The sequence below is a fragment of the Mustela nivalis genome (assembly GCF_964662115.1).
Source record: "Mustela nivalis genome assembly, chromosome: 6".
NCBI classification, from domain to species: Eukaryota; Metazoa; Chordata; class Mammalia; order Carnivora; family Mustelidae; genus Mustela; species Mustela nivalis.
The window spans coordinates 109,341,817-109,367,816 of NC_139025.1; the positions used below are offsets into that span (position 1 = coordinate 109,341,817).

Here is a 26,000-nt window from a genome sequence, read left to right on the forward strand (position 1 = left end):
CAGTTGAGACCTTATTTATGACCCAATATATGATCTGTGCTGGAGAATGTTCCATGTTCACTTGAGAAGAATGTGTATTCTGTTGCTTTAGGTTGCAGTGTTCTGAATATATTTATGAAGTCCATCTAATCAAGTATGTCATTGAAAGCCCTTATTTCCTTGTTGATCTTCTGCTTAGATGATCTGTCCCTTGCAATGAGTGGGGTGTTAAAGTCCTCTACTATTATTGTATTGTTATCAATACGTTTCTTTAATTTTGTTATTAATTGGCTTATATAATTGGCTGCTTCCATGTTAGGGGCATAAATATTTACAACTTTTAGACCTTCTTGTTGGATAGACCCTTTAATTATGATATATAGGAAAATTGGGACAGCTACATGCAGAAGAATGAAATGGGACCATTTCCTTACACCCTACACAAAAATAGACTTGATGAAAGACTTAAATGTGATACAGGAATCCATCATAATCCTAGAGGAGAACACAGGCAGCAACTGCTGTTACCTTGCCTGCAGCAACTTCTTCTTTTCCTTTTTTTTTTTTTTCAAAGATTTTATTTATTTATTTGACAGAGAGAGAGATCACAGGTAGACAGAGAGGCATGCAGAGAGAGGGGGAAGCAGGCTTCCCACTGAGCAGAGAGCCTGTGTGGGGCTTGATCCCAGGACCCTGAGAGCATGACCTGAGCCGAAGGCAGAGGCTTAACCCGCTGAGCCGCCTAGGCACCCTGTCCACAGCAACTTCTTGCTAGACACGTCTCCAAAGACAAGGGAAACAGGCAAAAATAATCTTCTGGGACTTTATCAAGATAAAAAGCTTTTGCATAGGATAGGAAGCAGTAAAAAAAAAAACCTAAAAGGCAGCCTATGGAATGGGAGCAGATATTGCAAATGACATATCAGATAGAGATAGTATCTAAAATCTATAAAGAACTTAACAATACCCAAAGAACAAATAATCCAATCAAGAAATAGGCAGAAGTCATGAAGTGACATTTCTTCAAAGAAGACATCTAAATTGCCAACAGACACATGAAAAAGTACTCCACGTCACTTGGTATCAGGGAAATAGAAATCAAAACCACAGTGAGATACCACCTCACACCAGTCAGAATGGCGAAAATAACAAGTCAGGAAAACACAGGTGTTGAGGAGGATGCAAAAAAGGAGAACCCTCCTACTCTGTTGGTGAGAATGCAAGCTGCTGCAGCTACTCTGGAAAACAGTATGGAGGTTCCTCAAAAAGTTGAAAATAGAGCTATTGCACAACCCAAAATTGCACAGTAGGGATTTTCCCCAAAGATACAAATGTAGTGATCCTGAGGGGCACCTGCACCACAGTGTTTATAGCAACAATGTCCACAATAGCCAAACTGTGGAAAGAACCCAGATGTCCATCAACAGATGGATAAAGAAGATGTGGTGTTTGTGTGTGTGTGTGTACATACACATCACACAATGGAATTCCACACAGCCATTAAAAAATTAAATTTTGCCATTTGCAAGGACATGGATAGAACTAGTGTATATTATTATGCTAAGTGAAATAGGTCAATCAGGGCAAAACAATTGTTATATGTCCTCAATTACGTGTGAATTTAAGAATTTAGGGAACAAAATTAGAATATCGTAGGGTAGAGAGGGAAAAGTAAAGACTAAGAGAGGGAGACAAATCATAAGAGATTCTTTTTTTTTTTTTTTTTTAAGATTTTATTTATTTATTTATTTATTTATTAGAGAAAGAAAGAGATAGCAAGCACGAAAGTGAGCACATAAGCAGGCAGAGTGGCAGGCAGAGGTGGAGAGAGAAGCAGGCTCCCTGCTCAGCAGGGAGCTCGATGTGGGACTTGATCCCAGGACGCTGAGATCATGACCTAAGCTGAAGGCAGAGGCTCACCCGACTGAGCCACCTAGGTGCTCCAAGAGATTCTTAGGATCATAGGAAACAACTTGAGGGTTGCTGGAGGGGAGAAGGGTGGAGTGATGGGATATCTGGATGCTGGACATTAAGGAGGGCCTGTAATCTAATGAGCACTGGGTGTTATATAAGATTGATGAATCAGTTACCTCTACCTTGGAAACCGGTAACACGTTATATGTTAATTAATTGAATTTAAATTTAAAAAATTAAAAGGATGTAAAGTAAGTTGAATCCTACTTTGAGGATCTTGTTTGTGGTGGTTCTGTTTTATAATATTGAATATTGCTGTTGAGAAATCTGGTATAAGCCTGAATAATTTTGCTCTTTATAAGTGATTTGATCTTTTTGCCTAGCTGTCCATACGATTCTTTATTTTGGAATACTGATAATTTTATAATGACTGAGATGGTGTTGGGGTTTGGGTCAGTCTTCTCTGATATATAACATGCTCTTTCTGCTTATATGTTTGTGTCTTTATTTTAGTGTATGTTTGTTTCTTGTTTCATATTCATATTTTAAAATACTGTCCCATACTATTGTTTTGTCTTTTTGTGGGAGGGGAGAATGTTGTCCAGTATGCATTCGTTTGATGTCCTTTGTCTGGCATATCTGTCATTTTCTTTCTAATCCTTTTAGCACTTAAATTTTCTTTATTTGCTTTTGTCATTGTCAGTCTTTGTGTCCTTCATTTTATTTTCCAATGCCTGTTCACCATTGTTCTTTCTGTCTTTATCTCTCTGATTTCTCTACTTTTCCCTCAATTTTGCCACTCCGTTTTAACATCTCTTTTGTCTTGCCATCTCTTGTTGCTTTGTGGTTTTCCGAATAGACACAGTTACTTCATTAAATTTTTAAAAATTTGTAGCAAAAATTTTGGATACTATTTTCATCTGCAACTGCTCCATGGTGTTTTTGTCAGAATTTTACGTTTTCCTCCTTATCTTATTTTTGTTTAGATGTAAGTTTCAATCATAGTGAAGAGCAAGTTGGATTTTCTTGGGCTAACTCTTTTGTACAAGGCGCATTTTAGGAAGGATTGCCAGGATAATCTTATATCCTACTAACTGGTTTATACACCTTTTTGCTGGGCAGAAGGCTTTCTGTAAATGTGACTTGTGTGTCTGCTTTTTATATGTAGCATTGCCTAATTTGCTTCTCAGTACGAAATGAAGTCTGGGGCACTTGTGGGATCCTTCTTGCCTCAGCTTCTGTACCTGTTTTTATAAACAGAGTATGTAGCTTTGCACTTCAGGATGTGTCTTCACCTTTAGAATGCAAATTTTTGCTGAGACTTTCTAAGATCTGTTACTGTTGGGTCCATTTGACTTCTCTGATCTGCTTCCAACTACATGTCTTCTGTCTGAGCTTGGCTGCTTTGGGTAGTGCTGTCATATGTTGTAGAGTCTGTGGATTTTATCTGGCTCTTAGTTTCAATGAAAATAAATTTTTAGAATTTGGTTGTTGTGGCTTTGGATGAGTCCCAGCAGGAGAAGGGGAAAATGTTGACTTATGTAGGCTGATCATATGGGAACTTCTTTTTTACTATTTAAAAATAACATCTCACTTTCTTTGTTCTGAAAACCTAACCTAAATTTTAGGCACAAACAAAGCAATAGAACATGGTATCTCTGCTGGGAGGAGTGAAGATGAGAATGTTATTTAGGTGGTATCCGCTGTTTGTCAAATTACAATAAATGGCTTTAAAGTATTAATATTCTGTCTCCAGGAAAATAAGGGATAATCCAGGGCTACAGTGAAGGGCTAGACCCAAAAGCATTTTAAGACTGAAAAAAAGATACTTTCTTTGGGGTTCTTTGCTTTTCTCTCAATTACTAAATTTCTGAACTTGGTTGTCCATTCTTGGTTTTCAGTGGTTTATTGCTCATCTCTCTTATAGGGATCCAAAACATTGCTTAAAAGATACCATGAATAAAAGTAATGTAGCATTGTGTGTCAACTGTCCAAAAAAAAAAAACATGTTAAGATTTGTATGCTTATTTTTAAAATATGTTCCCATCTCTTTAATTAAAAAAAAAAAAGAAAAAACAGCTAGCAATTGATCATCTGTTATGTATATTATAATTTATGAGCATTTAAGGTAATGTAATGCATCCAAATTAGATGTTTCTGAAAAATATAACCTTGTAGCACACTCTACTATAGACTACTTAGGTTATTTTGTAGATTTCGGAAAAGAATCAAGTCTCAAATGTGACTCAATAACTTCTAAACGTGTGAAAAACAGATTTAATGTTTGAATATATATGATTGTCCACATTTTCTAATTAGGGACACTGTTCTATATTATATCATTTTTGTGCATTATAATGTTTCTCGTTGTTTGAGATCACTTGTGTGGTAAAATTGCACATACCATCAGGGATTTTTTCCTATCAAAATGAAACTACGAGGATATATCATTTGTAGTAACACATGTATTTATTTTGAGTTATTTTTCTGATCGTGCTGATGGATTTACTCTGAACCATCCTTTTCTCCACTTATCCTTAAATTCAAAACCAGCATGTTCTAGACGGAACTTTGCCTTGTAATAGTCCTTAGAAATAGTTGGACTTTCCTAAAGTTGAACTCTTAAATATTACATGTGTCCCAAGAAGTATCTAGAAACTTCTCATTTCCCTCTTTTCGTTGTGGTGTCATTTCAACTGTATGTATTGAGTGGTTAGCCTCAGAGGATCATGTAGTATTAGGAACCTAATGTATTTATCCTTATTTAGTTTATAGATGCAACCTTAACTCCCAAATGCAGATTATGTCACTATTTGTGGGCTCATTTTATTCAGTATTTTTTCCCCTTTTAGATCTATTTTCTATTTTTTTCTTGGTGTTTTTTCCCCTAAAGGTTTCAGAATTGACAAGTGAACAAAATAAATGCAATTGAAATGTTAATAGGTCTGTCTTGGATCAAAGACCCAGCTTCCCATGTGATACAGACCATTTTACCTATGATTTAACATTTCAGTGTGGCAGGAGAGGAAGTGGATGTTATCTTAGAAATTGAGGGAGACAAACTGTATGAGACTCTTGACTCTGGGAAATGAACTGAAGGTTGGGGAAAGGAAGGTCGGTGGGGGGGATGGGGTACTGGGTGATGGAAATTAAAGAGGGCACGTGATATAATGAGCACTGGGTGTTATATTCAACTAATGAGTCATTGAACATTGTATCAAAAAGTACTGAGGTACTATATCTTGGCTAATTGGGTTTTAAAAAAAAGGAATAGAATTCTGTTAGAGTTTCAAACTTTTTAATGTTGTTATTAATTTACTAAATAACACATTTAGGAAGGGTTTAAGTCAGCTGGTGTATGTTATAAAAGAATTACCTGGGTGGCTTGTTGAAAAATAAAGGTTTCTGGGCCCTGTATCTAGATAATGTTGTAGTTTATGAGTCTGAAGTGAAGTGGGCCCAGGAATTAGCATTTTGACAAGTACTTCTGGTTTTTCTCATACAGGTCTTCTTTGGACTGGCTTTTGAGAAAAACTGCCTTAGAGAAATTCTGCAACTGAAAATAATGTACAATAAATGAATTAATTATGTCTTATTAAAAAAAAAGCTCATGTATGAAAGTATTCCACATTAGAACCAGTTTATGTAACATCTTGATTTTATTCATGAGGAATTAAATTTCCCCTTCAAATATTTAAGGATCGAGATTTCAAGGTGTAACTGTAGAATTTTTCAAGATGTAACTAAGTTTTAAAGAATTGTTAAAGATCTTTATTTCCTCACACATTTTCTAGCACCTTGCAATCTGGGCAATGGCAAATTAGTTGTGTTCAGTTTTTAGTTCTAACTAGATATGAAATTTCATGTATCACTTGATAGTTAAACATATACATTATGGCATGTAAAACTACATTTCCTTTCAATGCTCTATCTTGACATGGATATGAATTTAGTTAAACATTTATTATTCAGTATACATATCTGAAAAGATAAATTGCAAGGAAAATAACTATTAGATCAATAGCCAAGTCCTAGTTTTAGGGTTATTCTTTTAAAAAATTTTGTTTTTTTTTTAAGTTTTGATTTTTAAGATAATAGGAAGATAATAGGTGTTTATTGTTATTTAGAGTGTGAGTATATACCACATACTTTTAAATTAATATTTTTCCTGACATATTACCAAGCATAGTTTTACATGATCTGACTTTAGTTGTAAACAGAATTGTTTTTTGGTAATCTAATTTTTTTAAGGGATAAATAAAACTTCTTTTTTTTCTCTTTCAGTACTGTTGTCCAGACATGATAAATAACTTTTTAGGACTGGCTAAAACAGAATTTTCAAGTACAGCAAATAAAAACAAGACTGTTGATTCAGAGAAAGGAAAATTGATCATGTTAGTTAATGACTTTTATTATGGAAAACATGAAGGAGATGCCCAGGAAGAGCAGAAGACTCACACAACTTTTAAATGCTTCAGTTGCTTGAAAATTCTTAAAAATAATATTAGGTATGTAAATACTTACTTTCATTTCTGTTTGAAAATTGGAATGCCATAGATATAAATGTTTTATCTTTATCTTATATTTTTCTGTCATTCTAGATAAACAATTTTAATTTTTTCTGCTAAGGACAAAGGCAGATTGTCCTGTTGAAAAGCTTTTGTTATTTCTTGTAACTTAGAGTTGATGCCTGGATTTACTTAGTTGTATTTGTTTAAGATAACTTAAGAAAGGACAAACTTCATTTCAAATAAGGGGAAATTAACTTTTTCCCTGTATTACCACTGTTTTAGGAATTTTCATGAGATTATTTCATTTTTAGCTGCGTTTGAATTTTATGTTTCTTCACAAGAAGAACCACTTGAGTATGTCCAGTTTGACCTCCTCCATACTAATCTTACTTAATGCTCAAGTCTTTTAATTCAGATTTATAATTTTTAGAACATTTCGCTTGCAGGAAAAGTGATCTTCTTTAGAGAAGTACCAGTTCTAGAAACAGATCTGCTTTGATTTTAAAATTTAACCCCTTTAAAAATTAGAAATTTAATTTCCAGTGGAATTTTGAATTTTATACATGTATGCTTTAAATTTTAGGAACTTTACTTTGTGATCTTTGAGTTTCATGGCATATTAGTAACTGTTATCCTATAAGTGAGTGTGCAACAAGAACAAGGTAACAAGACATACTGATTGATATTTTTCAGTGGTTATATAGCTTGACATTTATATTAGGTAAGATTGTTTTTATACCATTTTATAATAAAAATGTTCAGACATGCAGCAAAGTTGAAAAAATTTTACAGCAGATAACTTGTATGCTTATCACCTTGATTCTGCCATTACCATTTTACTATCCTTGCTTTATCATATATCTGTTCATTCTTCTTTTAAGCTAGTTTTTTCTTGTGCCTTTCAAAGTAAGTTGCAGACACCATTATACTGCCCTTAGATTCTGAGTGCGTATGTTTGTGGAAACATACATATGTTTGTCTTTATTAACTTTGTAAATAGCATTCTTAAGTACCTCTAGGGTACTTCTGGATGCAGTATTTATTTCATTTTCTTGTGAGTTATTGGGTCCAAAAAGAAGCATATAGAAAAACCCTGAAATACATCGTGATATACTCCTATAACAATTATTAAAGCCTTGTTCATGGTGGTGCTTTATAGTTTCCAAATTGTTTCACATGTTATTTCATATGAGCCTTCATATTTCTTTATCTCCTTTAAACTTTAACAGCCATCAATAGTTAATAATTTAACAGAAGGGATATTGTACTTTGTGATATAGCACTGAAACAATGGAACTCTGTCACCTTTTTCCATATTCATAGTAAAATACACCAGAAAAATCATGTTAGTAAATATGGTGATAGCATAGAAATATGTTTCACTGACTTAGTTCCTTGTTATATTTAAATATGTATATATCAGAAGTTATTTCAGCAATAGCTTTTGGCTTTTCCTTTGAGACTAGCCCACTTAATATTAAACGTATGAAAATTAAATTCCTTTTTTGTTATTATTTTAGAAGAGTAGTTACATATTTTTACAGTACCAGAATATTTCAAAATTTAAAGCAAACAGCATTTATAACATCCTGGAATTGAGCATTTTTTGAAATACTGATTGTTTAGGAAACATAATCTTAATGGTAAATTAATGGTAAATGGTAAATACTTTGTAACCAAAGAAGTTTTATATGTTAAACAGTAAAAATTGGAAAGACAAATTGAATGGTGTTTGTAGAGAATGGTAGAAAACTAATAGCTATAGATTTTTATTCTCTGCCTTGTCAGCATAGTGTGGTATGATTTTTTTTTCCTCCTACATTGAATATCACCAAAAACAGTTAGGTTGATTTTATTCTGTGAACATCCTTTTAAGAAGTTTGCTTTTATGTTTCCTTCATTTCCATCTGTTGGTTTAAGTAGCTTACATTCCCAATGCGGGCTCATATAATTGTGAGAAAGCTTGCTAGTTAAGAGATTATTTTATATAGATACACTTTAATTGCTTAAAGTTGTGAGCTGAAAGTTTAATGGCTCATGACCTTTTTTCTATATATAAATATTTAGCCAATATTAAGATTTTCTGTAAGTGTTTGTAGAGCTGGGGTTAAAACCAAGGAAGGACAAAAAGATATGTCAGTGTGCCATAACCTGTTCAAGAGAAGTACTACTGTGGAGGTGTGAAAGATAGATAAACGTTATAGCCTTCATGGTGACTGCTATCCAGATTGATGACATTATCACTTACTTTCAAGATTCTTTCCTTTATGGGCTAAAGTGAATAATTGTTAATAGTTGACCCAGACTAAAAATTATTACAACTTTACTTTCAAATTCAGCAGAAAGCTTCAGTAAGCTCGTTTAAATAGGTATTCCCATTTATATTGCACTCTTTGTTGTTGAAGGTCATAGTTCCTGCTCATAAGAAGCCTTTTAAGGAAGCTGAAATAGCAGAATGTAAAACTGAAAAATGGACAATGCCTACAAAGGGCACAGTCTGCAAGTTAAAATGAACAGTCTGTGCTAACAGTAAACCAGTATCATTAAATAAAACAAAAGGTTCTTGTAATTGTAGGCATTAAAATTGCTATTACAGGCATTTAGAAACCAAGACACAAGTAAAAATACCAGTAATTTGTCTTTTAAATAGCTGGAATCTATTGTATATCTTCATGGCCCTAAAAGATTTCTCTTATGATTGTAGCTGCTTTTGGTGGTAGGGTTTCCTTCCTTTGAAGTATTTTATTTAAAAATGTAAATAGTATTCATGTATGGAAAAATACCCTGCTTTTTTAATCTTTAAAAAAATTTTAATAATCTGAAATGATTAAGAATTTGAACAAATTAGTGATATTTCAGATTAATTACATTGATGAATTCTTTTAAAGCAAAGATGTTTATTTAGCCCCTTAATTGAAAGTGATTATTTAAAACACATGGTTTTCTAGAGGATTTTAAGGCTTTTGGGATTTTATTTTGAATAATATATCTGTAGTTTTAAGATTTAGACTCAGATACTTATTTGTTAGATTTTTGTTTTTAAATCTGAACTTTTGCACCTGTTGACAATCATTTATAGGTTTATGAACCACATGAAACACCATTTGGAACTTGAGAAGCAGAGCAGTGAGAGCTGGGAAAACCACACCACCTGCCAGCACTGCTATCGTCAGTTTCCCACACCATTTCAACTGCAGTGTCACATTGAAAGCACACATACACCCCATGAATTTTCTAGTAAGTTACAGTTCTACTTAAGTATTGGATATTATCAATTTTGATAATGTAAACTCTGAGAAAGAATCTTGTTAGAAATGTCAGACTAAGAAAAAGACTGGAATTTTGGGGGGTAAAATTGGAAAAGTCTTAACTTATCTAAATTTTTAAAACAAGTCATTGAAATTCCTCTTATAAATAATTCATTAAAGGGGGCGCCTGGGTGGCTCAGTGGGTTAAGCCGCTGCCTTCGGCTCAGGTCATGATCTCAGGGTCCTGGGATCGAGTCCCGCATCGGGCTCTCTGCTCGGCGGGGAGCCTGCTTCCCTCTCTCTCTCTCTGGCTGCCTCTCCGTCTACTTGTGATTTCTCTCTGTCAAATTAATAAATAAAATCTTTAAAAAAAAAAAATAATTCATTAAAGTAAATAACCTGTGCATTATAGGTGGGGAACTAAATTAAAAACTTCAGATCATTGTTTTCAAATATGAAATTAATGCCCTTCTTTTAAATTTGAATAAGAAAAGTAACTACAGTCATAGTTAAAATCACATATTTTGGAGCTAGATAGCTTGAGTTCAAATCCCAGGTCTGCCTATTAATACAGCTGTGTGATCTCAGGCAAGTTACTTAATATTTGAATAGTGGAGATAATAGAAATATCTGCTTCATAATGCTGTTATGGGAATTAAATAAGCTAATGTAAGTAAAGTTTATAGAACTGTGTTAGGCATACAGTTAAAAACTGTGTAACTGTTGTTTATCACCACCAATACTGTTGTTATTTTTGTTGATATAGATATATAAAATGAATACATATATATATATATTTGTTTTGTTTGCCTGGTGAAGATACCTTTTTTTTTATTGAGGTATAAGTGACATAAAGTTTCAGTTATATAACATAATTTGATATTTGTGTGTGTGTGTGTATGTCTGTATCTATATCTTAAAATGGTGTAATGTCTTTCTCCTCCCCACTTTTAGCCATTTGCAAAATCTGTGAATTATCATTTGAAACAGAGCATATTCTTTTACAACATATGAAGGACAATCATAAGCCTGGGGAAATGCCATATATTTGCCAGGTATACACATATTTTATTGTTTACTTAGTGTTTGTTTGGTTTGTTTGTTTCTGTTGTCATGATTTTCAGATTTCAACCTACTGGGACCCAGAGGCCAGCAAATTTTTTCTGTAAAGCACCAGATATAAAGCTCCTCAGGCTTTGAGGGTCATATAGTCTGTGTTGCAACAGTCACCTCTGCCATTGTAGCACAAAGGCTGCCATAGACAACAAGTAAACGGATGTGATCCAGCTCTGTGTTTATTTATTTAAACTCTATCTTTGCACTAATGATGTACTATATGGTGTCTAACAAAACACAATAAGAATTAAAAAAAAAATCTATGAACACTGGAATCTGAATTTCACATAATTTTCAAGAGCCATGAAATATATTCTTTTATTTTCCTAACCATTTAGATAAATTTGGTTACTAAAATTAAAATTCCTCTTGTAAACTATTTATTAAAAAAAAAAAAAAACTTTGGCATAACTCATGTATTATCTGTGGGATCAGCAGAGAGTTGAAATTGGCCCATAGGCCATTTTATACCTACTTGTGATTGGACAAAGAAAAGCCCTGTGGCAGTAAGACAAGCATAGGGACTTATTTTATCATATAGGGGAGAATGTAGGCATACAAGGGAAGTAAGAAATGCATTTCGTTATAGAGAACCCTACCAAATGCTTTGGGATTAGCATTTTTTCAGAATTTGAAGAAGAAATAGAAAAAGAAGATAAAAATACATTGCAGTGCCATAGCTTGGAGGCCATCTATAATCTAAAGGAAGGTGCTGTTTTATGACGAAAGAAAGAAAACTTTACAGAACAAGAGGTGTTAAAGTGTGAAAATTCAAGTTAAGGTGGGGGTGGTAAATAAAAAGAAGGGAGCCTAGTTGTATTTTGGGAAGTATCCCTAAACTTTGACAGATAACTTTTCTGTCTCAAAGATTATCTTTTGGTGTTTACATTAATGAGATTCTTGGTTATGTAGGTATCAGAGCTGAATGAGAAATAGTTGATGTTCTTCTAAACAAATGACTTTATCATTATTACTTTGTAATTGCATATCATTATACATTTTCAAGTTAAACTAAACTTTCTTTATTTGTAGGTTTGCAATTACAGATCATCATTATTTTCTGATGTAGAAACTCATTTTAGAACATCCCATGAAAACACTAAGAACTTGCTGTGTCCATTTTGCCTCAAAGTTATTAAAATTGCAACACCCTACATGCATCATTATATGAAGCATCAGGTGAGATTTACCAGTTCTTATTTGTTTGTGTTGTTTTAGCAAAAAGATTATTACTTAGGACATTAGTTAGGTTTGTTCTGCAAAGGAAGCAAGATTTTCCAAATGACATGATTAATTTGGAATTTATGCTGAATTACTTATAAAACTTCCACTTCTGGGGCGCCTGGGTGGCTCAGTGGGTTAAAGCCTCTGCCTTCGGCTCAGGTCATGGTCTCAGGAGCCTGGGATTGAGCTCCACATCAGGCTCTCTGCTCAGCAGGGAGCCTGCTTCCTCCTCTCTCTCTGCCTGCCTCTCTGCCTACTTGTGATCTCTCTCTGTCAAATAAATACATAAAATCTTAAAAAAAAAAAAAAAAAAAAAAAAACTTCCACTTCTTTTCCTTCCTTCCTTTCTGGTGATGTTGTGACTCACAAGTGAAAATGCTGAAAGATAGCTAGAAATTGGAAACCTAGGATTGAAAGGGAAAAGGGCAGATGAGTGGAATACCCATAAAATTTGATATTTCAGAGGCCAAGAGTGGGCATGGGAATGATTTTAAAGGTAGTTATCAGAGTAAAGGTGAGCTTGAACTAATAAGAAAAGATTGAGGATTCATAATCTTGTTTTTCTTCCAACCTAATTTCCATTTTTTATTTTCTTTATGGTGAGAATAAATGTTGTTATCTTTGAACAGACGTGGTCTTTTATAGCTGCCAGTGATAAAGGGAACAGTAATGACACTTACTGCTTGGTATATGAACTCTGCCAAAGAACTGTATTTAGGTCATCACCTGTTTTGTGGATGAATTCTGCTAGTTTTGCTATATAAATTCTTACACTTATATTATATTATATTATATTATTATATTATATTGCACCAGTATTAGCACTTAACACCCTTTTCTTGAATTCTGATGTTATGCTTACTGTTCTTTTCCTGGAGCAATTAAACCATCCTTTGTTTGGGCTGAAAACTTTTATGTAACCCTGATCCTATTTTTTTTTTTAAATTTTATTGATTTATTTGACAGAGAGAGATCACAAGCAAGCAGAGAGGCAGGCAGAGAGAGAGAAGGAAGCAGGCTCCCCGCTGAGCAGAGAGCCCGATGCGGGGCTCGATCCCAGGACCCTGAGATCATGACCCGAGCTGAAGGCAGAGGCCTTAACCCACTGAGCCACCCAGGCGCCCCAACCCTGATCCTATTCTTAAGTGTGCTTGAAAGAGCAACAACAGTATTTTGTTTTTTTTTTTTAAAGATTTTATTTATTTTTTCAGAGAGAGAGAGAAAGAGTACAAGTAGGCAGAGGGAGAGGGAGAAGCAGGCTCTCTGCTGAGCAGGAGCCCCATGTGGGGTTCCATCTCAGGAATCTGGGATCATGACCTACGCCGAAGGCAGCCGCTTAACCAACTGAGCCACCCAGGTGCCCCTCAACAACAGTGTCTTTGACAAAATCAGAAGTCACTGGATTTACTGAATCTGATCATGTAATCAAGTTTTGCCTCCTCCCTAACCAGCTCATTGCACTTTTTTATTATTGATGAAATTGGCATGCTGGTTGGTGCTCTCTTTGCTTTCAGTTCTAATCATTCGATTGTCATGAAATCAGGTTGTGGTTTTTAACTTGGAAAGATCATAAAAGTAGAATTTCCAAGTGAAATTTTTTTACATTTTTATTTAAATTCCAGTTAGTTAACATAAAGTGTAATATTAGTTTTCAGTGTAGAATTTTGTGATTCAACACTTATTTAAGATACCCACTGTTCATTACAACAAGTGCCCTCCTTTATTCCCATTACTATCTAACCCATCCTCCTGGGCACCTCCCCTCCTGTAACCATCAGTTTGTTCTCTACAGGTAGGGGTCTGATTCTTGGTTTGCCCCCCCCTCCCCCCGCCGTGTTTGCTTGTTGTTTCTTAAATTCTACATATGAGTGAATCATATAGTAATCGTCTTTCTCTGACTTATTTCAGTTAGCATAATACTCTATAGTTGTACCTGTGTCACTACAAATGGCAGGATTTCATTTTTTTAGAACTAATATTCCATTGTGGGTGTGTAAAATGTATACGTATATATATATATTTATAAAATATATTATCAAAGTGAATATCCAAGTGAATTTTTTTATCCAGTTTTATCCTCTTTATCCAAGTGAATTTAGTATCTCCTATGCTGTGGTGAGATGTTGGGATGATACTCATCTTTGAGAAGTTCTGGCAAAATCTTTCTATTCTAGGTTTCCCCAACAGTGTTCCATCAGGTGTTAATGGATGTTTTCCCCCAAATGGTTACTAGAAAAGAAAGAAATTTGGCAAATACTTAAACAATATCAAATAGTTTTGCTTGTTTGTTTTTTAAAACAGGACTTCTCAGAGCTTTTAATATGCTAATGAATATTGTAAATCTCCAAGCAACAGGTATAGTGCTTATTAGTTCCCATTATTTTTTTTGGCCCTTGAGCCCTTTATTTGCATAATATGTATTAACATTTTTTGAGGAATAGAGTTCTGGAAACCCTATTCTTGGTACTCTTTATTTCATCTTTGGGCTTAAATTTGAATGGGAGAATGAGATATAAAATGGTAGTGCTGTTTCATTATGGATCTTTTATCATAATTTTCCCCATGTGCTTTCTTAAACTCCAGAGTGAGATGTAGAAATGGGAAGAATGATAATTATGAGAGAGATGTGTGGACCCACTGTGTGGGCTATGTGATTTATAAGGTTTTTATACACTGAGTTATATGTTTTGTCTTGCGATTGTTGCCAGTTTTTCTTTTTTTTATATGGAATATTTAGGAAGGTAAACAGAGTAAAGGGAGGGGAATCTATTAATAAGGATCATCAGCATCCTTCAAGATATTTACAATTTGCGTAATTATTTTTGAAGACTGGAACACCATAGCTGAGTAGGACTATAAACTTATAGTTAAGATTACATCATTAGTGTGGTATTAGACAATAAGAATTGTTGGTTCTATGGCTCATTTTATTGTCTTCAAAAACTTTGGTTGTAACTTTCTTTTAAAAAGCTGTATTAAGAGCTCAGTGGGTTAAAGCCTCTGCCTTCAGTTCCGGTCATGATCCCAGGGTCCTGGAATCGAGCCCTATGTCAGGCTCTCTGCTCGGCGGGGAGCCTGCTTACTCCTCTCTCTCTGCCTGCCTCTATGCCTACTTGTGATTTCTCTCTGTCAAATGAATAAATAAATAATCTTTTAAAAAAAAAAGCTGGATTAAGTCTCGGGTGATTTTAGAGTTAACAATCTTTGTATGACTTTTAAGAAAGAATAAAAGTGATTTCAGATGTGTAAGATATGTTCATTAGATCTTTAGTAAGAATTTTAAGCAGTTAACATATGAAGTTACTTACCTTATGGCAAGTATTTATCATCTTCACAAGTGTTATCATCTTCACAATCACCATATATGTACTATTATTTCTAACTTTTAGGTGAGTCAGAGTTTTAGAGAAAGCAACCTGCTCAGTGTCCTACTACCTAATAAAAAGCAGAATTAAAATTGCACTTCAGAGCCCAGGCTTATACTGCTTTTCCAGAGACCCAGATTTCACATTGACCTTAGGTCTAAGGGCAGAAATTACGTATAGTCAGAATTAACTCTTAAATCCCTCGAGTCTCCCAAATAGTGTGGTATATGTATCAAAAAAGTACAAAACAGATCATTAGTCCTCTAGCCTTGGAACAGATCACTATTTCATTGACTGAACATGATGTTATTTTTAAATGTACTGTTTATTGCTTTTATTGCTTTGAAATGCATTCATACACAAGAGACATGTTTAAGACTTAGGTCCAACTAAGAGAATAGAGGATTAATTAGCCTATCTCATGACTGGACAAATGTTCATTGAATGGAATGGCAGACGTTTTGAACTAGTTAAATTGTACCTGCTTCTCATTTGTACTTTCTCTATCAGTCTCTTGCTTTCTGCCTCACAGTCCAGTTATTTAACAAATATCTATTGCATGCCTTACTGTGTGCCAGGGGCTGTTTTGGGTATTATATTAGCAGTAAATAAAACAAAGTTTGTGCCTTCTGGAATTTGAATTATAGTAGAGGAAGATAAATATATGTGGACTTACGTTTGAATGTATATGCTTGTTAGCTGGTAATAGTACTGTGGAAGGAAAATGTGGAGGGTAGAGAGTACCAGGGAGGTGTTGGGAGTGGAGAAACGATTGCTTGTTTATGTATGTGGTGTGGTAAAACAGGAGCCTTTCTGAAGGAAATAAGGAATAAGCCATGTGGAAATCTGGGAAGAGAAATATTCTGTAGGCATTGAAGTAAATATAGACATGGGGCACTCAAAGAACAGCTAAGAGACCAGCTGTGGCTAGAGCAGAGTAAACTAGTATGAGGAAAACTAGTAAGAGATAAGCTTGTAGTGATAAAGCATAGGCCAGTTTATGCAGCGCCTTGTAAACCAGGAACAGGGCTTTAGAAAACTATCAGAGCATCTAAGTGTCTGAACAATCTGCCGTGTTTTAAGATCATTGGCACCTATGGGGAGAATAGACCACATGGAGGAAAGAACATGACAGGAAGAATATAAAGGAGTCCAGGTGAGTGGCTTGGACCAGTCAGTAGTAGGTAATGAGGGGTAGAAAGATGATGAAAGTTCCCAAAGGTAGAGCTGACAGGTTTTAATATGGGGTGAGCTACCAAGTGTTTGTCCGAAGCAGCTGCAAGAATGGAATTTTCATATACTATCATAGGAGGAAAACTGAGAAAACAGATTTGGGGGGGGGGGATAGGAAGATAGGGAGAAAATCCAGAATTCAATTTTGTCCCTGTAATTAGTGCTTAGGTAGTGATGTCAAGTAGACAGATGGATAGATTGTATTTAAAGCCATGAAACTAGATGAGATAACCTGGGGAGTGATTATAGATAGAGAAGAGGTTTCTGGGAATTGGATTCTGGTGAACTTTCTTTCTGTCCTTTGCCTTAGTATCTGTTTCTTAGCTGAGTTTTCTCTTTTTCTGCCTATTCCCTCAGCACATATAAGTGAATTTTTAAAAATTGCCTGTATCTATGATAAATCCAATGCACCACACTTCTAAAATAGTCTTAAGATGCAACTAGAATAGTAATACAAACCCATTATATTTATACATTTCTTTGAATTTTGTAAAGAGCTTTGATTTATGAAATGCCTGCTGTATGCTAGTAACTGTGCCAGGTACTTCTCAGTATATTACCTTGTTCGAATTTTATAAATGATTGAGGGTATTTTAATGGAAATGGTGATATATTTGGCATAATGTAACTTTTGAGAAAACATTCTTTTGTATTTATATATTGTTTAAGTGTGTGTGTGTGTGTGTATATATATATGTACATACATATGTCATTTCTTAATGAGAGCATATGAATAAGATTGTAGATGCTATTATATAGTAGAAAGAAAACTGGGTCAGGAGTTTGCAGTGCCAGTGACTAGTAATGGGGGAATGATTTAGATTTTTCTTGAATCTTGTTTTCCAGCTATAGAATAATAGCAGGATTGGGTTTAAAGAGGGACTCACACAAGGGATCTTAATCAGTAAATAGATTAGCAGTAGTTGTCTGATTTATGTCTCCATCTCAACACTGTTCAATGTTCATGTGGCTGTTGAAGTTAAAATTACTTAAAGTCAAATAAAATTTAAAAATCCGTTCCTGTGTTGCACTTAGCACATTTCAGGTGCTCAATAACCTATGTGGCTAGAGGCTACCATATTGGACAGTGTAGCTGTAGAACATTTTCATCATTGCAGAAAGTTACATTAGAAAGCACTACTTTATACAACCATTTCTATAACAACCTTTTTTGAAATGTCTGGTTAAATATTTGAATTTATTTTACCAGCTTGTCAACCAACTTAAAATAGCAAAAATTAAAAAGAATTTACTTTTTTCCAGGATAAAAACGTAGTATAGCTCTTTTTAACCATGTGTCTAAGCACTGTAAAATCACAATTAGATGAGCTTTCACACCACTGTTGAGAGAACTTCCATTAACCTACAGATATAATGAATCTTGGAACACTGAAAAAATAAAATTTAAAAAAAAAAAAAAAAAAGAACCTACAGATACTTTTATGTTCAGTTTCCGTATAGGAACAGACATTTTTGAAACCCAAATACTAATGCAGAGTATGTAAAAAATGAAACAATATTTTGCTGTTATTTATATGGGTGATATAAAGTACTAGTTTTAAAATTATTTAGGTATCATTAAAATGAAATCAGAGCAGTTTAAGCACACAATATTTGTGGTTGTAGAAATTATTTTTCCTCCCTTTTTCTGTTTTTAAACAGAAAAAAGGAATACATCGTTGTACAAAATGCAGACTGCAGTTTTTGACATGCAAAGAGAAAATGGATCATAAGACTCAACATCATAGAACATTTATAAAACCTAAACAACTGGAAGGGTTGCCTCCTGGAACAAAAGTGAGTTTAAATATGTTGTATTTTAACATTTTATATGATAATAGAAATTAACTCCTGCCTTCTTTTATTTATTAAATACAATACTTTAAAAAATGATGCCTGATTTTTAGTAAGCCTTTAATTTTAGGTTTTGTTATTTCTGTATCTAGAAAAGATAACCTTCTGACCACTGTTTTATGGTCAGTGGTGTGTGCTGTGCTAAAGTGATACTCCTTTGTAAAAAGTGCAACTAGATTAACTATTCCCTGGGTCAGTGTGTTGTGTCAATATTATATAGGCTATGTTTGAGCTATTCCAGTTGGCAGTGTATATGTTGGTTTTATCTGCTAAACTATAAGATGCTTGAGATCGGGACTCATGTTTTATCTTTGTGTCTTCAGCATCTGGTATAGTGCCTTGAGTGCCATAGGTTTTGAAATATTTATTGCAGTTATTACTGAGTCTATTCTCAGAGAAGCAAGTTCTGCTGCTGGATAGCATTATGTTTTAAGTGAGCAAACAACATGTCTGACTGCATACTGATGATTGTAATTTACTTTTCCCTTTTTGCCTTATATACCTCTGTTTTCTCTGACTTCTTTATATACAGTCAGCTCTTGAATATTTGCTCCAGTGGAGGGAAACAGAGGCATGGATAATCCAAAGTGAAATAATCCCCAAAACATTTATATTTGGCTTTGGGTACTTACCTTTGAATGTGGGTATGTCTGTTATTTGAATTAACTAAAACAATATAAAGCCATGCTCTGAAGACCTAGAGCAAGAGAAGCTATCCAGCATCCTTCCCTGCAGTCCATTCATTCCATGCTGGGACTAGACATGCAGAACACTAATGTAAGCAGTGCAGTCCTCTCTCATATTTTCCCTTATTAATAATAGTAGTAATAATATTAATAATGATACTAAATGTTTTTATAGCACCTTAGAATAAGGCTTTTGGTATGCTTTTTCATACATTCTATTATTTAATCCATACAGCAATCCAGTGAGGAAAGCAAGACAGTTATTGCCCCATATTATAGATAAAGAAGAAGAAAAGTTACTTACCCAAGGTCACATGGCTAGGAAGGCATGGTATGAGATTTAAACTCGAGTCTTTTGATTCCTAGTCCAGTGCTTTTGAGTGATACCAAAACACATGTATTCCATAGGACAAATACATGGGAGAGGTATAGTTTAATGATCAATGAGAATGTTGGTAGGCAGTTGTTTTTTATTGCCAACCAAAAAATACAATTTCTGGATACAAAATGATAAACTTTATATTAGTTCTCTTTAAGGAAATTCTAAATATTAGTAAACTCTTTATCAGTATAATGAATTGATTGATGTAACCTCTCCCATAAATCCTGCCTAATGAGCCCCTGGAAAGAGGAGGTCATGTTTACTCTAGATCTTGTCATTTTATAGTTTTTGAGGGTTAATGCAGGCCTTTCTAGAATTGTTTTTTGGGCTCTGAGATTTAAATTTTGATCTCTGTGAATTATTTAAGTTGTATCAGAGCATAAAAATAGCTATGGAATGTGCTCTTTTAATAGTCATATAATTTGCATTAACTCCTAATTATATATTAATAACTGTTAACATGACTGATATCAATACAAAAAATATAATATTACAAGTGAATAAATATCAAGTTTAATTTCATTAATTGGGATGAACATTTAGAATAAATGAAAGGCTTATCCAATTATAGTTTATACTTTCCCTTTCCAAGTACTTGATGTTTAACTTTTTGTTATACAGTGATATTTCAATACTAATGCCATGATTAATTTTCTAAAGCAAACATTATCTCCATTTTTGTAGGTTACTATTCGAGCTTCAGTTGGACCGCTTCAGTCAGGATCTTCAACTACACCTTCAATTAGTGCAAGCACTTCTACCCTTCAGCTCTCACCTCCAAGGACTAAAAATATAACTGCTAAAAATCCCACAAAATCTAACACAAGCAAACCTAATCCAACTAAATCCAATACAAGTAAACCTAATGCAAGTAAGCCTAATGGAAGTAAATCTAAATATAAATCAAAAATCTCTAATATGCAAAAGAAACAAAGTACATTGGCTAGTAGCAATAAAAAAAGTAAAGTCAATACAGCATTGAGGAACTTAAGGTAATCTTTTATTCCTCATATATAACACTAATTTAATCTTAAGTATAAAAACTTTATTATAATTTTACCTATTACACAACTCTCTTGTACATTTATATGCTATCACTATGACATAAAGGCCAAGCAAATAATAAAAAGGTATTTTCTTACAATTATTGCACAGTACTTGAATTATTTTTTTATAATATTCATTTATTATACTGGTATTATTATGTGTTCTGCTTAAATCTTGTGATGTTTGTATTGCTTAATTTAATCCCTTTTATGCCAATGGAAAATACTGACTTACGTTAGATTGTTTACACTTACTGTAGCTGTTGTTCCATAACAAATTTTCAAATTATAACTGTTTAAGCATGTTTATTTAAACATCTTGTCCTTAATTAACAGAATATTAATAAGGCCCTTCCTTATTATTTTTGTCTTAAAATATATTTTTATCGTTTTCTTTATATCTCCATAAGGTATCGTCGGGGAATTCACAAGTGCATTGAGTGTTGTTCCGAAATAAAAGATTTTGCAAATCATTTTCCTACGTATGTCCATTGTAGTTTTTGCAGATACAACACTAGCTGTAGCAAAGCCTATGTAAATCATATGATGAGGTAAGATGAGTTAAACATCTGTAATTACCAATTAAAATTGTAGTTCAGAAAGTTTGTTTTAAAACAGTTATCCTTTTAGGGCGCCTGGATGGCTCAGTTGGTTGAGCAACTACCTTCGGCTCAGGTTATGATCCCGGACTTCCGGGATTGAGTCCCACATCGGGCTTCCTGCTCCTTGGGGAGTCTGCTTCTCCCTCTGACCTTCTCCTCTCTCATGCTCTGTCTCACTCATTCGCTCTCAAATAAATAAATAAAATCTTAAAAAAACAAAACAGTTACCCTTTTAGAAGTTAGTTTTTCTCTTTAAGGAACTAAATATCTAGTTATAGTGAACTTTTTAGAATAATGCCTGGTACTATTTTTTCTAGCATCATAACTCATAAAATTATTGGAACTAAAATTGTAAGAATAGTTAGACTAAGAAATTAGGATAGGTTTGTTAGGGAAATGGTTTCTCTATGGGTATTTTTTTTCTACAGAATTTTTTAAATGGTCATTTTCAAGTCTAGAAAATCAAGTGTTTTAAATATATTTACCAAACAAATATATATAATCTCATGAATATTATTTTTTTCAACGCAGTTACTTTGAGAGACTTTAGGGTTTCTGGTGATGTTAGGAACTTTATTAGGTCTGTTTTTTTCTCTTCTGACTGTCCATCAAACCATCTGTCCTTCAGTGGAATGAGAGACTATTCCAGTCATTAGGCCACTGTTGGAATTCTTTTTTTAAATTCATTCAACTTTGGTTATTTGAGTACCTAATATTTGCTTTATGCAGAGAAAGCCTTCACAGCCCACGTTGCTTTCATTTGTATCTCATTAATAGAGGCATCCCTTACGATGGATTTTTATTTTCTTAAAAATAGCCCAAAATTATTTAGATATAGAGCAGTTACGTTGATTATGCAAAGTGAGGTTGTTCCTTTTTTTTTTTTTAAAGTTAGAAATTGAAGTATAAAAGTTATTTTCTTACAGATCATAAAATGACCTCTTTGTTATTTTCTGGTCTTATCAGCTATGGTTTTCAAGGATTTGTCTACCTTTCTTGATAGCTTATCACCTCTCTCATTTGTTATTTCCCCCTTATTAGCCTGACCTCAGGTACTTGGACTTCTTCAGTGCCAGTGCTTCACATCAACCATTAAGTTATTGTAGCCCCCCCTTTAAAAACATTTTTTTTATTGTGTTATGTTAGTCACCGTAGTCCATCATTAGTTTTTTGTTTTTGTTTTTGTTTTTTTTGTTTTTTTTTTTGACAGACAGAGATCACAAGTAGGCAGAGAGGCAGGCAGAGAGAGAGAGGGAAGCAGGCTCCCCGCTGAGCAGAGAGCCCGATGCGGGGCTCAATCCCAGGACCCTGGGATCATTACCTGAGCCTTCTGAAGGCAGAGGCTTTAGCCCACTGAGCCACCCAGGTGCCCCCATCATTAGTTTTTGATGTACTGTTCCATGATTCATTGTTTCTGTGTAACACCCAGTGCTCCATGCAATACATGCCCTACTTAACACCCATCGTTATACCCCCTTTTTTATACCACAGTCCCAATTTTAATCTCATCATACATACTTTCATTTCTTTTCAATTCCCATTACCCTGTACGGGTAACTCCTTTTGAGTTTTTAGGACTTTGACTCCTTTTTCCAGACCCGTAGCACCTATTTCACTTTATAGTCAACCTCACTCTCAGGGTCATCTGTTTTGGTTGCTGCTTTGTTTTTGTTCTAGGATCCTTTACATTTTTAGTCATGCTCACTTGGCATAAAACCCAACATGAGACTGGAACATCTTCCTCTCCTGAAGTATATGCTCAGTTCTAGACTACTCAACCGGTGTTTGATTCAGTCACCTCTAACTTTGTAGTTTTTAACTTTGACTCGGCCTTATCTTTTTATTTTAAAATACTTCTTTATTTATTTTTTAATTTTTAATGCTTTTTTTTAGGGTTTTTAAAATTTTTATTATAGTCAGTTAGCCAACATAAAGTACATCATTCGTTTTTGATGTAGTATTTATCTACAATGTTTATTTAAACTTCTCTACAGTTCTCTGGAGATTTTATTGTAGTCTCTTAGCTGTTAACCTGGCCTTCTAGGAAGTACTCAGTTGGAAGTCATCATTTTAAATAATCTTTAAAACGTCAAATGTTTTTTCTTGTTACTTTTATTCTAGACATTGATCTCAGAAATCAAATATGTTCCACTTCTCCAAAGCTAACCCTGTCCGTGGTCTCCTCTAGTTCTTACACAGTCTTACTCATTTAACTTGCAACTTCAATTCTTCTCTCTCCCAGATTCCTTCTACTTATAAACATTTTCAGGTAATTTTTTTAAGACAAGGGAAATTTATCCCTACTGTCTACTGTCCTTATTTTTTGTCTTCCGTTTACCATGAGTGTTTGTAATGGGGCACCTGGGTGGCTAACTTGATTAAGTGTCTGATTCTTAAGGTCAGCTTAGGACTCAGTCTCAGGACCTCAGCCTGAATTTAGCCCTGTATTGGGCTCTATGCTAGGCATGGAGCCTACTTTAAAAAAATAAATAAATAAGTAAAAGTGTTTACTAGCTTATTTGTGATTCATTTCTCTCTACCTTTTGAATATCATCCCCATCTACCAATTAACAGTGCTCCTTTAAGGATTATTTATCACCGTGTTTATTCACTTTATTTTTGCTCTTACTACTCCATGACTTTTTTAGAGTATTTGAAGTTGTCCTCACTCAATTGTGAAAGTCTCCTCTTCAGCTTCTATTAAACTGTTACCACTATCTTTTTTCTTCCTTTTTGGCTACTCTGTTTCTTTGCCTTTTCTTCCTTTAACTCATCTTGCTTCTTTACATTCCTTTTTTTTTTTTTTCCCCTTCGGTAACTCAACTACTGTCACGTTTACCTTTCAACTTTAAGTCTTCTGATTTTAATCCTTAGTCTTCATGAGATCCAACTCTGTATTTCTAATTACTTTATATGTATTTTTACTTTTGACTCACTAGGTTCTAAAAAGAATACAGATGAGCCAAACATTATCATCTGTCCAGAATAACACACAACCACCACCCAAATACTCTTTCAGGGCATCATTTCTGTGAATGTGGAACACATCCTGGAAATAGTTTACTATCCCAGGTTTCTTAAGCCCATGAAGTTCTCTTGATCAGTCACTGTGCATTATGGTTTTCTGAGACTCCCCTTTGTGCCGTTTGCTACTCTGCTTCACTACTATTGCAGTGGTCTACACCTATATTTCATTCTTCTAAACCAGGCCCCAGGTATCCTTTCCCCCAATATACTGCTGTGTGGAATGTTTCTTCTTTCTGTGACAAATACATGGTTGCCTGCATGGGGTTTTAATTCTGCCCTTAATTTGTAGGGGTCAAATTGGAAAATGTTTTCTGTTTTATTAAAGCAAGGGTCATTTCACCTTTCCCTCTCCCGTTTATCATAGGCTTCCCACCTGTCCTACAGAACCTTCAAATCCATTCTATTCCAGAACATTGCCAATTAGCCCACCTCCCTCAATACCCTTTTTCCGATTCCCAGCGAGCCACAACCCTGATGTTTGTTGACTTCACACACTGAGCTCCTACTCATTGTTAGCCTCTTAGGAACTGAAAGCTTCCATTGCCATTCTTAGGGTTTGGTAGGTCTCTTTTCCTTTTTATCTGCTGGTACGCTTGCCTCCTTCACTGTCTTAGGTATTGTCCATTGAATGGCCATGATTATCTCTGCCCAGTGTGGATTCATATTATAGGTTGAGTCCTGTATGTATAGGAGCTTCATTTTCTCTTAAGGATGAGTACCTTTAATCTCTATCCTATTCCATCTCTGTACTCTCAGTTGGTCTCTTTCCCTCTGGTCTTTTTTTTTTCTTTTTTTTGCCCCATCCCCATAAACTGACTACTCTTCCCCAGAATAAAGTTTATTGCATAACTCATTTTTAAAAAATATTTTATTTATTTATTTGACAGAGATCACAAGTAGGCAGAGAGGCAGGCAGAGAGAGAGAGAGGAGGAAGCAGGCTCCCCACTTTTTTGGAGTGTCTGATCACTGTAGCCACTCACAGAGATTATTTTTCACTTTGAGCTGTGTATGATTCACTTATTTTTGCCTTTTATTATATTTGTTTGTGTCTCTATTATTTCCGTGAGAAGAAGGGGCTATTTGTATTTGTCATGTCACCTAGCAAATTACAAATAGCAAGTCATTATTTGTAATTTTGAAGGGCTCTAAATAGAATCTTGAAAGAGGGTATTAAAAAATCTTGATGCATTGGAACCTTTTTGGAATAAGACTTGAAGAAGAGCATTATTAAACATGTAATTTTAAGTGATTTTTTAAAAGTAGTATTATTTGGATTTGGTTGTTTAAATTACTGCATCTTATTTGCTTATAGCCTTCAGGTGGCAATAGAAGTCACCTGAAAAAAATGGAAACAAATCACCACATAATATTGTTATTATTCCTCAATACAATGTAGAAGAAAGGTTTTTTCTACATGTAATAGAATTAACTTGGCAGACATAAATATTTAATATCTCTTTTTTTAAATTTCCAATAATTAAGCTTTATTATACATAGGAAGGTAAAATTGTTGAAGAGTTTACCCAATTAGTGGCCTATGCCTCCACTTCTCAATTCTGAGTTACAAATCATATTATACAGAAAACTAAAATGCTGTTGGTTGTTACTTAGGAGAAGCAGGGGTGAGTAGACTGCTCTTCCCATCACAGACCCTGGTGTATGCTTTTCCAAGATGGGAAATATATGTCCAGGATGCCTCTACTCAGGTTGACTTGATACTTGCTGGTAAAGATCACATCTCTTAAGTAGCATTCCTTGGAGGCTGAGCTTCTCATGCCTTAATATCTCTTTTTCTAACAGCATTTACTATTT

At 34.3% G+C, this 26,000-nt stretch overlaps 1 protein-coding gene across 9 annotated transcripts in view; it reads left to right on the forward strand.

Annotated features, from left to right (window-relative positions):
* The window catches only part of ZNF280D (zinc finger protein 280D), a 138,245-nt gene that overhangs the window by 53,327 nt on the left and 58,918 nt on the right, over window positions 1-26,000 (forward strand). For all 9 annotated transcript variants that reach the window (XM_082733790.1, XM_082733789.1, XM_082733788.1 and 6 more), the window contains 7 exons: window positions 6,178-6,401; window positions 9,484-9,641; window positions 10,607-10,707; window positions 11,801-11,947; window positions 18,253-18,387; window positions 20,197-20,504; window positions 20,969-21,109. In XM_082733790.1, the coding sequence (XP_082589916.1) occupies window positions 6,178-6,401; window positions 9,484-9,641; window positions 10,607-10,707; window positions 11,801-11,947; window positions 18,253-18,387; window positions 20,197-20,504; window positions 20,969-21,109 (1,214 nt within the window). The remainder of the gene's footprint in view (window positions 1-6,177; window positions 6,402-9,483; window positions 9,642-10,606; window positions 10,708-11,800; window positions 11,948-18,252; window positions 18,388-20,196; window positions 20,505-20,968; window positions 21,110-26,000) is intronic.